The sequence below is a fragment of the Nylanderia fulva genome, unplaced genomic scaffold (genome assembly GCF_048542155.1).
Source record: "Nylanderia fulva isolate GAGA-0341 unplaced genomic scaffold, ASM4854215v1 Scaffold20, whole genome shotgun sequence".
Lineage (NCBI taxonomy): Eukaryota > Metazoa > Arthropoda > Insecta > Hymenoptera > Formicidae > Nylanderia > Nylanderia fulva.
The window spans coordinates 3,566,727-3,578,819 of NW_028190264.1; the positions used below are offsets into that span (position 1 = coordinate 3,566,727).

A 12,093-nucleotide genomic window follows, 5' to 3' on the forward strand; every position below is an offset into this window, starting at 1 on the left:
TTCCGATCCGATGATCTCGACTTTTTATCTCGTGCAGGGAAGATCCTGGGAACGGACGATCCAGGTGGTAGTAAAGGATTACTGAAGTGGAAGGGCGTGATGTTCGCTCCGAACGATGAAGTAGATCGAGGTGCTGAACACGATCCAGAAGAAATTGGAGAAGATACTACGGATGCAGTCGCCCTTGCTGAAGACCTTGAACAAGGCAGCGAGGTTGGTATCGTGAAAAATTGCGTTTTTTTTTCTATAATTAAATTTTATTTCAACCGTGGAGTAATTAAACAAAGTTTAATTTCGCGATAAGAGCTGCGTGATAAGCGATTCACTTTATTAAAATCATTTTATTTTTGCTTTGTCATTTGACATATGCATTGTTATTCAATTTTAATCTTGAAATACGTGAAATTGAACGATAATCAGAGGCAATACAACGAGAATGCAACATCGCAATGTTGCGCAACCCGCACTTGCTGTTACAGGTGTTCATGGTGGAATTGACGCGTGGGTGGAACAGCCGGCTGGGCTTTAGCCTGCAGCCGGAAGGAAATTGTACAGTGATATCGGTTGTGCATCCCGATAGCGTCGCGGCCAAGGATGGCAGACTGAAACAGGGTGATGTCTTACTAATGGTAAGCATCGCAAGCTCTTATTTTCTTTTATAGGACATATTTTAGAGCAAACACGCTATTATAGCTTGAAATAAACAATATAATAATATTAACATCTTATTATTAATAATATTAATTATATTTTTGTTTTAATTCTTTGACATTTTATTTTAATTATTTAATTATTTAAAATTTAAAACAATATATACTGATAATAATCTTTAAGGTTCGCCAGTAATAATTAATAAAAATCTTTCCTCAATAGTAAAAGTCGACCAAAACTGGCAATCATTTATTATAAATAATTCATTAAAATACAACGTTTCGGCTGTCACTGCAGCCCTTTTCAAGTAAATCAAACGTAAATGCATAATAAATTAATACAATAAATCCAATTCACTGCATACCACCGACAATATTCATCATTGTTTTAATGAACAATGTAGAATTGACAGAAGTAAGCAAGAAATAAATAGATGTTAACAGTTAGCAAGAATCTTAGTCACTACCTCAAAAGGGCTGCAATGACAGCCGAAACGTTGTATTTTAATTAATTATTTATAATAAATGATTGATACTGACTTTTTATAAATAATATTTAAAGAGAATTACAAAAATTAAAAAGATATTGATACAAAATTCGAATTTGTACATATCTGCTTCTAAAGAAACTTTTCTTCTTTTGCCAGGTTAACGAGGAGAGTGTGGAACACATGTCAACGGCTGATATAATAGATCTGTTACGTAAGATACGTGGTTCGATAGGTATCACGGTGATGAGGAGATCGAAACAGGACAATATAACGTGACAGTAGTTCCGTGTGATATCGAAATAGAACAATCATAAAAGATACGATTTGATCGATATATTCTTTACGGGCGAGCAATCGCAGATTTAAAGATTTAGACATGAGTCTGACATAAAACAGATTTTTCCCCCAAAAAAGACGCTGATCTTTTACAATAAAAATTTAGATAATGAGAGAAGATAGAAATAAGAAGAAAAGCAGTAATTATTAAAAAAATAATAATAGATGAGATTATAAATGTTGCTAGTACAATAAAAGAGCTATTATAAAATTAATGCTAGATCAATTTTTAATGCCAGAAGAATGGGTCACAAACCGTATCATTATTTGTGACAAAAATCATTCATGAAGAAGCATCTCTTGGAGCAGCAAAATTCTTACTGCACTTGAAAAAAAAATACCAGTCGCTGTCGACAACAAAAAGAGATCGTCTTCGGTGTTCTGATCGATTATAAAAGACTGCCGAGAAAGCTGAGAGAATAACATTCGCAGATGCCATCCTGATAATTTTCTTGCGGAGGTCCCGAAGATAAGAAGTCACTCAATCTTGCAAGAATCTTCCGGAGGAAACTAAACGCTGGAGATCTGAAATTATATGTCATTCAAGAATGTCGTACTCGACTTTTCAGTCGCTCCGTTGCACGCGAATTAATCTAACTCGATGTAATTCACAAATCAATATTATTTATAACTGAAATTCGTTGAAACTGCAATATTCTAACATGATTCATCGACTGTCATCAAAAGGACGTTCGACATATCGACCATGATAATTACACATTAATAGTAGATTAATCGAAGTGCTCTCACCCCGCAAAACTTAAATCTTTTTGGTTAATTATTGGCACTTATTAATAATATTCTTGATAATTTATGGTGATAATTTGGAAAAGTAGTATTCTTTTATGATTAATATAATAATAATTGTTTCAATGAATTCGAGAATCAAAGAATTAATCAAAATACGATCGAAAAGAAACAATATATCGCAAATAAGACATTGGTTTATTTATTTGTTAGTCGAAAGGCAATTATCTTTTGAGAAAATAATCTCGAGTTTTTATAAAATTGCGATATATGTGTATATAAAATTATAAAGCTATTCTTTTAAGTATTATTGCGCGTGAAAAAAATTTTCGCGTTTATGAGCTTATAATATATTCTACATATCTTTGTAAATAACGTATCCTATCAAATTTATCCAATAAAAAGAATAGCTATGAAAAATAAATTTAAATAGCAAAATTATTTTTAAAGGAAAATTTAGCGCCTATAAAATATAATTTTATTTTTCCTTAATATCTTACAAACAATTAAATTTACAACTAAAATAAAAATAAAAGCATATATATATATATATATATATAAATTATATATATATGCATAAATTTTTCAAAAAATACGATAGTTTTCTCGAATCTCATTCAAAAATAAAGTTGCACTCCTGTGCAAAACATCTATCGTATACATATTTTTATCTCACAAAGTATAATTTTATTAAAAGAGCTTGACATTAATATTTTATCGCGAATTTATATGAACGAAATGTAAATTAATTAATTTTATGTGTGAAATTTATTTCATACGAAATAAATTTATCGTGCGATAATTAATTTACATTTTGGCTTTAACTTCGTCCATTCGTAATTAAAAGAGAATCTGCATTAATATACGTACTTAAAACATGTGATAAAAAAAACTCGATAGTTTCTTTACTCACATGAGAAAAATAATCTATTTTTTAGGAATTTCTCTTTAACTAATTAAATAATAGAAGACAATTGGCCTTTTACGGCAAAGATAATCTTTTCGCCGTCTCTTCAAAGCTACTATTTCTGATCTCTTAGCAAATCAAAAGACAATCTATTTATAAGAATTATGAATGAGTCATTGATGAATCTAACGATAAATAAATTGAACTCTATTATTTATAAGAAAAAACAATAGTATCTCATGTATCTAATATTTCGATCTTCCTGCTGTCTTCAAGAGGAATCGATAAACAATTACATACGGGATAAAAGTCAGAGTCACTTGTAGCATACTTGAAAAAAATGTATTAATGTTCGAGTAACTACCTCGCGTGATGCCATACCACAGCAAAGTAGATTATTATACTCGAATATATATTTAAGTAAAAGATATTTTACGCGCGAATAAATATTTCTTCTAATTATATAAAAAATAAATAAATAATAAAGTGAAAGAGAGATGATCGCAACAAAAAATGATTAACCGTGTTCTGCTAAATAGTTAATGCTCTTTAAAACATCAAATATGAGAATTAGACAAAAGTTTGTTAAAGTGCAGAAAACTGTTTACTATATTAGAAATGCTTTCTAAATCATAGAAAAGTTTTCGTTCCTGTAGTAACGATGCGCCTCGTACGTAAAATAGGAAAAAGTGTATCGTTAACGATACAAAGTTTAATAGACTGTAACAGTGCAATAACGTTAAGTAAGAATTAAGCGAGAACGATGTATAATGAGTGTGATAGCCGTTCCGTTTAGAACGTTAGCACTTGTAAATCTACGAACTTAGATGAGTATCAGAATTTATCGTGAATTACACGTATGTAAATAAAGTTAACTGTATAATTGTATAAATCAATACCAAAGTGTATGAATATCAAAGTTATATAATATCAAAATTAAATAATTTACTGTGTAAGGGATCGGTAAACTGACAACTATATTTGAAGATATGTTAAGCTTATTAAATTATTGTTAGTGTCTAGGAATAAATACAAATTTATTGAGATTTGCGCCGATCGTTCCAACACTGTTAGTCTCCTTTTTTCCTGTTCAAAATAATGTAAAATAATATATTAAATAAAATTTAATGTCTTTGATAAAGAATTTGTTAACTTGTGTACCTCTTATCAAACATCGAAATGATATGATAAGACATTTTATTATTTTCTTCAGTCAATCATTATGTAACAGAAAAGTCCAATACTTATTGTTAGTATAATTCAAATTATTCAAAATATATTATGGTATAAATGAAAATGCATATCTTGATCGATATTAAATAATTCTGAGATCTATTTGAAACAACATGAATAAGAATATATATATTACTATGTAAAATAACAAATATGCTACAATTAAAAATATCTATATGAATACAATAGAAGTATATGAATATAATAATAGAATAGAATAGAATAGAATAATAAAATAGATCTATTATATGAATACAATAATAGAATAATAGAAGTATATTCAGTATATTAATATATGTATAGTATAATTTTATATTTTTTCTTTTTTAAATATGCTTTTCATATCAAAACCATCGATATATCAATGAAAATATAACAATATCCAACTAAAATTTCTATAATTGTGATCAACTACTTATTTTTATAGTTTTCGTCTTCAATGATTGATACGTATATATATAGTAATTTATTTCTACGATTCAATTATTAAATTCTCTGATTCAACTTCTGTTGTTAATTTTTTTATCACTAATAATTTTACTTTTCAAATGTCGTCGCATATAACTGCGAGTTACATGTTGTGGTTCCTTTTCATTTTGCAATTTTTCTTCATCCTGCATTTTATCTTCGCAATTTTCATTGTTAAATCCTCTAGCTTCGCTGAGGCCAAACATAGGTGATTTCCTTGTATTCATTGATCTATCTGCAATTTTTTCTTTGTCACTTAACGTGAATGCCATTTCATGATCCTGCTTCTGAAGAGTGCAAGATTTTATATTTTCATTCGACGATTTCAAGTTTTCTTTCTGATTTGATGCACTCTCTTTCACGTTATGCAATTGTTCGTGCTTTGATCTTTCTGTAAAAGTCAAATCTCTTTCATGAAGGTTTCAATCACCCTAACAAAAATAAATTTATTATAATAAAATAAAAAATAATTTTTATTTGGATACTTTTAAAATATTAAAGAAGTTATTTACCATAATCCTGAATGTCACTATCGTCACTGTCTCCTATAACATACTCAATATCTTCTACTGAATTTATTTCTTCATTGCGTTTCTTCTTCCACATCTTCCATAAATCTTTAGACTTGGCATATGCGTCACGTTTCTCATGTGAGTTCATTCTACTATATTGACTTCTTTTCAATTTAGTTGTTCTTTCATTCTCTGATTCAGTTCTAAACTGAGGAACAGACTCTTTGCTATCTACATCCATTCCATTTTCTGAAGCGTTACATTCTTTTGACTGATTATTAAAAGTTATTTCTTCATGTATTATGGTCTTTTCGGGAAATAATAGTTCTTCACTCTTTGCATTTTCTATTGTTACAATAGAATCAGATAAAACCGATTTGGTTTTACATGAATAATTTGAGACATAATTGGAAGCATATTGATCATTGGAATCATTAGATGAGGTAGATAATTCCATTGTTAAAAAATCTATAGGATTTATGTTAGAACAAGATGCATTTGAATGCGAATCTTCAATATAAGAATTCAACGCTAGAACACTGCTTTTCTCGTTATCTCTAATAGTTGAAATGCTTTCTGTAATACAATCTTCATATGGAACATCAGTATTTTCTTTGCTTAGTATATTACGTCTTACGGATAATTTTCGTAATTTATTAGGAGATTTCATATTCATAATTAGTTGATCAAAACTATTCTTATTTACAGTCACTAAAAATAAAAACATCAAAAAAATATTAGAGCATTTATATTCTAATTATAATCTAATCATTTATATGTAAAAATAATTGAAGAATACTTACAATATTTTTTCCTCTGTTGTTCTATAACATTATGTTCTGTATTTCTATTGACATTCAATCTCTGTAAAATTTATTATATTAATATATAAAAAAATTCAAGCAAATGTGTAATATAGTATATATATTATGATATAATTACATTTGATGGTTTTTGTACTTTCTTCTCCAAATTTTCTTCTTCTTCACACTGTTTAATTAATTCTGATACAGGTCTAGGATTTATTTTATCGCATTCTGCATTGTAAAGAATTATGTATCTTTGTAATCTGCTTTCTAATGCTTTTCTATCTCCTTGAGATGATAAGCCTAATTCTTTTAATCTTTTTTTTATCACATTATCTTTCATTAAACTTAATACTAATTTTGGAAGTGGTTTACGTTTTGGCTCACTTCTGCAAATAAAGTATTGAAAAAAAAAAATTACAAGAAGTACATATTAAGATATTCAAGACATTAAAATATTAATTTTCTTTAAAAATTTGAGAAATAATGATACCAAATAATATTACAAAATAATATTATACAATACTTACTTTTTAGGTTGATTCTTTATATTCTCCCTTTTTAAACAATCATCTAAATGTTTGTTTATATTATTTTGAGGCACATCTACTTTGCACACTGGACATGTAACTGGCTGATAAGTTTCTTCATTTTGAATGCCTTTTCTCTTTGGTGTAAATATTGAAGGTATCCTGAATTCTGTACTGGTGCTAGGAGTAGATACATTATTCTGATATTCCTTTTGTCCACGAGGTGTAGTATTACTAGCCATGGATGTTGGACTATCAAAACTTTTATCCAATATTTTATTTGTATCAGGGACATTTTGTTCTTTCTTACACTCAAAATTACTTGAAGAATATAAAATTTCACAGTTTTTATTTTCCACAGTCAATACGTCTTTCTGATAAAATTTCTTTTCAAGTTTCTCTTTAAAATTCAAATAATGAATAATGATTTCATCCAAAAGCTTGTTTGTTCGTAAATCTTTTTCAAAGGTTTCTTCAAAACAAATTGGACATTGTGTTTTATAATGTAAGTATTTTCTAATGCACAGAGAGCAATCTGAAATTATAAATAATATAATATCTATACAATATAGGAAATAATAACACAACAATTTTACACAATTACTCACAATTGTGGGAACATGAAGTTATCACACTAGTATCCATATACTCATAACATATTCCACATTGTAATAGCTTATCAATATGCTGCAATGTAACAAATACATTGTTCAATTAATTTTGTTATTAAGTATAAGATTATTTTATACACAATTATTATAAATATTCACAATTATAAATATTATTACAAATATTTCTAATACCTTTAACTCCATATACTCTGATGGCAACATTATAGATTACAAGCTTGAGATTGGAATAATTTAATGAATAATTTGAGGTAGCACCATTACTTTCATAACTCAAATCACGTTTATCGATAATATGATTGTAAATGAATGATTAGAAGAAAATAACAAATAAAATGCATCAATTGTTCATAACATGCCACCATAATAGAATGGAACGTATAGAAATAAGAAATGGTAGGATGACGCCAAACCGCTAAATATCGGTCTGTTCGTGACAGTTGTGCTCCAATTCATGCTGCATTTTCATTGACTGGCATGCATGAATGAACAGCAACGCTCGACCAATCAGAGAGCGTAAATAGGACGCGTTCTACTTGACGCGACGAAAGTTTCGAAGCGTTTACTTGACAGACTTTACGTAAATCTCGCCTTCCTCTTGACAGCCGGAGCGTTTTGAATCGAATTCACTTGCCGAAGTAATTTCTGGCCGAATAATGGGTGTCGTGCGGTTAGTACATTCGCTGAGGAGTAGAGAGGACACGCTGTCACGGTATTCGCACACTACCTCGTTCCGCAAATCGAAATCGAATCATGACGAGAAGTTATGTGTGTCCGCAGGTTCGCTGTCAAGGCCACCCTCGTAGGAGGTATTGTTTATTACAGTGTTCATCAGGGCCTGTGGTCCAAATCCGAAGATAGCGTGCAGTTGTATGGAAGGATCTATAATAATGTCGCGCCTTATATTAAGGACAACATTCCCAAGAAAGTCGTGAACGAGGTGTGTTTTTAATTTTTTAACAACAGTATTATCATGGATTTTTTTTAAATATTTTTTAATATATCTATTTGAAGCTGTATATATTTAATTCCCTATTAAATATTAACATTTAATAGTAAAATTCAATAATTGTTAAATACATATGTGACTAACATGAGTTTATCAAAATGTGAAATTCACATTTTGTGTACAATGATATTATTAGCCTTTGGTTTTATATACATGTCTCATTTTATATTATTTATTCTTTTTTCAATATTTTATATATTTCATCTAAGAAAAAAATTATATTGTCATATAGCTACCACCATTGCCAAGTACCAATGATCTCTCCAACTCTGTCAAATCATCATGGAATAAGGGAGTCATAGCAAGCATGAAATTCCTGTCCAATACTCCGACTTACATAAGCAACGGTGTGCATAGTATTTCAACAACTGTGCAAGATTATGTAAAACAACAAAGTGTACCTGAGAAAAGTCAATAATGATTTTATTCTTATTACATGGATTTTAGAAAAACATTGTAATAGTATCAGTGAGTATCTTGAAATTGTTATTTTACTTCTATTATGTTAATTTATATATCTGTACATTGTTGCCTCTATCACTGAACTTTTGTTTATTTATTATACATCCCAAATAAATATTTATAGAATAATTAAATCAATAACTTATGATTATTAAATCTTCAATAATTGATAATAATTTTATATACATATATATATAAAGAATCAAAACAACCCATAAGTTTCGTACATATACGAATGTTTATTCTCTCTGAAATGTTATACAAACTGTTGCCAATTACGAATCTCGTTCGACATTTATTACACTCTTGATACTTGTTAACAAAGCATTTCAATTCTCTGAAAACTCAAAATAATACTAATATATTGAATTTTTATTCTATAGTCAAGTGGATATTAAAATAAAAAGAAAAAATTGCGCAAAATTAAAGATAAAAAAGTTCTAGATCATGAATCGTAGGATATACTGGTCCCAAAAATAGTGATCATATTGCGTAATTATATTACAACAATACTTAATCATAGCAAACATGTCGTATCTAATGTTTAAAAAGGAACAATAAAATAAAAATGATAACGAAAATATTAAAAACGTACTCGCAAAAGCTCGTTAAATGCCGATACAGGAATCTTATGGCGTCCAAAAAAATAAACTTTCTTTTTTCATTGTTAACAATATAATAATCTCTCGTGAGGTGGTTAATACCTAAGTATACGAAATTGAGCTCTCTTAATTCTTTAACCGATAATCATGATCACAACAATCTAACTACATACATAGAAAAAAAGATAGTAGCCATTTATCGGTTAAAGAATTAAATATCGAGCAGCGCGAGGCTTAAACTCTTCGATTTTAACCCTTTTTAAAGACTTTTTTAAGTACGTTTATACGTGTGTATGTGTGTACATACATGCACACATACACACTTATATCTCGCATATATATATATTTATATAATTATAATTTTTTCTCTCGCGAAACTCAACGAATGACTCTGCGGACCGAAGTCCATCAGTTCAATGTACGATTTGCAAAGAGCAGTTCACTTTCTGGGCTGTTGAATGATAATGGGACGCGAACAGTGCGCCGGTCGTGCATCATGCGTCGGTGTAGGCTTCTCATGAAAGTGTTGCACAGCTTCCGGCGGAAAATCGGCGTTCCCTTTGGCTGGAGCACCGCTAATCATTATCGTCTTCGGCGGACTGCAAATATCAAAACATTTGTCACATAGAAGATGGGATAGCATTGAAATACGTCTGTGATTCTGTTTTTTAATATTTTAAAATAATAATATATTTTTGTTGAAGAGTTACTGTTGAACAGTGTTTTGTTTTTTGATTATTGCAAGCGATATCGATACAACAAAGTATTGATAATTTTTAATGCCTTTATCGAAGAGTGTAAAGTAAAGATATCAATACCTCCAACATTTTTTTAAGAGAGCATTTTTATATATTATAGCATACGATATGTTATCATTATCGGTTGCAAGCAATTGATAATGTCATTGAATCAAAAATAACTTTTACTTCAAAAATAAATTTTCTTTGTTACATATTTTTTTGTGATTAAAAATAAAAAAAATTTTTATTAATACAAAGTTAGAAATTTGTTTCTAAAATATGTACTGCAACGCACATAATCAATTTTTAAATTATTAGAATTCCATTTGGCTATAAATATAGATTCACTCTTCCAATGTAAATGTTTTTTTCAGATGTAACTCATGTTTTTCGATTGCGCAATGTTGTGTTATATAAATGCAAAATACCGATATTTTCGCTTATCGTCAGAATGAACAGAAATGAATTTAATCAGCCGAGTCGCGTAAATTTTTTATATCCTGCAATTTTTGTATCTTGTATCAGAGGATACAGAAAATAAAAATAAAGATATATTTAAGATAACGAAATCGGTGCAAATATACGAACAAAGATTGGAGTAACTGTGGAGTCTCAGAAAAGAGGATACAATAATTTTATGCGAGTATATGTATAATTAAAAATAGACATTAATATATAATTGGAATATATAATTATATAAATATAATTATAAAAAATATCAGCAATGAAATCATGATTCTAATAAAATACAAATATATGCAAAAATTATCCAAGGTAATTGCTCTGATTGATTAACGATAACATTTTATTCATACTTTTACTTAGAAAAAAAAATCTTATTAATATATATGAAAAGCATATATGTATACACAAAATTAAATATTAATATTTTTTATGATCAACATATAACAGCTGGTAAAAATTGGCAAATAATGATTGTTGAAAAAATTACCTCTATCAGTCACTCTATTAGAGTATCTTAATTATTACATTTATTAATCTCTTAATCTATTATAAATTTCTAAATTCCAAATTCTTTTGCAATTTGAGAATTCCCCTTCCCCACGTTTCTCATTCGCTTCCCTTTAAACCGACCTGTGGCCAGCTGTTTCCTCGTTTTTGTCGACGATTAATTATCAGATCCAAAGATTACCAAAGAACGTGTGTTTTGACACGTTGGCCCGATACGTCGCAGTAAATGACGTCGATGTGTTTTACCTGCTAGACGGTCTGCTCTCTTCCACATCCTTGCTAGGCTTCGTCTCGCGCTCCTCCTTCGGCGTCTTGTGCTGAGTTATCCTCATGCCGCCCGCTTTCACTGAAATAGGCAAACACGTGGCGTGAAATGCGCATTAAAAATTGCTCGGCCTTGAACGAAGCGACAGGTGGATATCTCAGGACGGGAATTCGTAAACGCGCATTAAAATCTGTCCCGCGTCTTACAGCGGTGGAAATATGAGGGAATTCGCTAACCTGCCGGAGGATGTCCAGCCTTCAGTTTGCATTCGTCCGTTCCGCTCGACATCCCGTCGTCTTTAGGTCGAGCAAAAGGTTCGCGTTCGATAGGATTCCTCTTGCAATATGTTGCAACCGCTTTGCCGCTCGTTGTTGCAATCACACTGCTCTTTCACCGATCCGATGATATGATTGAGTCGTAGCGGCTGCGACTTCGTTCGCATATGTCGTGCTTTTGAAGGAGAGGGGATTACTACTATACATCGTTTATACTTACTCCTTTCGCGATCTTGACACACACATGACATGTGTATGTGTCCCCGTCATAATTTACACGCACACGCACAAATATTTTAGACAGAAGTGTAATCACACAAATCCATTAAAATTAGAATTGGAACAAATTTATAATTACATGTATATTTATTTTATATTAAAGGCAAATAACACATTCATTTAATGTCATTTTGCAACTCTAAATGAAAGAAAAATGTAAAACTAAAGTTCATTGAAAAA

The 12,093-nt window shown here is 29.8% G+C and overlaps 4 protein-coding genes across 6 annotated transcripts in view; 2 read left to right on the forward strand and 2 right to left on the reverse strand.

Moving 5' to 3' along the window:
- The window catches only part of LOC114944075 (uncharacterized), a 71,399-nt gene extending 67,124 nt beyond the window's left edge, over positions 1–4,275 (forward strand). Inside the window, exons 10-12 of the mRNA XM_085482378.1 lie at positions 38–213; positions 480–629; positions 1,298–4,275. Of these exons, the coding sequence (XP_085338504.1) occupies positions 38–213; positions 480–629; positions 1,298–1,417 (446 nt within the window). The 3' untranslated portion in view covers positions 1,418–4,275. The remainder of the gene's footprint in view (positions 1–37; positions 214–479; positions 630–1,297) is intronic.
- LOC114944090 (E3 ubiquitin-protein ligase RAD18) lies at positions 4,120–7,746 on the reverse strand. 2 transcript variants are annotated; one of them, XM_085482385.1, is made up of 7 exons: positions 7,484–7,744; positions 7,289–7,367; positions 6,681–7,215; positions 6,287–6,539; positions 6,148–6,208; positions 5,345–6,055; positions 4,120–5,223 (listed from the first exon to the last, which is right to left on the reverse strand). In XM_085482385.1, the coding sequence occupies exons 1-7, from the start codon at positions 7,511–7,513 to the stop codon at positions 4,865–4,867; spliced, it is 2,028 nt and encodes a 675-aa protein (XP_085338511.1). In that variant the 5' UTR covers positions 7,514–7,744; the 3' UTR covers positions 4,120–4,864. The 2 variants fall into 2 exon arrangements, with proteins under 2 accessions (XP_085338511.1, XP_085338512.1); XM_085482386.1 differs by having other exon boundaries at positions 5,186–5,263; positions 7,484–7,746.
- A 108-nt stretch (positions 7,747–7,854) lies between these two features.
- Positions 7,855–9,412, forward strand: LOC114944089 (MICOS complex subunit MIC13 homolog QIL1). Of its 2 annotated transcripts, none has more exons than XM_029319832.2 (3): positions 7,855–8,021; positions 8,090–8,249; positions 8,551–9,412. In XM_029319832.2, exons 1-3 carry the CDS (start codon positions 7,966–7,968, stop codon positions 8,734–8,736), a joined length of 402 nt encoding a protein of 133 aa, XP_029175665.2. In that variant the 5' UTR covers positions 7,855–7,965; the 3' UTR covers positions 8,737–9,412. The 2 variants fall into 2 exon arrangements, with proteins under 2 accessions (XP_029175665.2, XP_029175666.2); XM_029319833.2 differs by having other exon boundaries at positions 7,856–7,979.
- On the reverse strand, positions 8,996–11,824 carry LOC114944088 (death-associated protein 1). Its single transcript, XM_029319831.2, has 3 exons — positions 11,596–11,824; positions 11,341–11,440; positions 8,996–9,981 (listed from the first exon to the last, which is right to left on the reverse strand). The coding sequence occupies exons 1-3, from the start codon at positions 11,645–11,647 to the stop codon at positions 9,822–9,824; spliced, it is 312 nt and encodes a 103-aa protein (XP_029175664.1). The 5' UTR covers positions 11,648–11,824; the 3' UTR covers positions 8,996–9,821.
- Between the last annotated feature and the right edge of the window lie 269 nt (positions 11,825–12,093).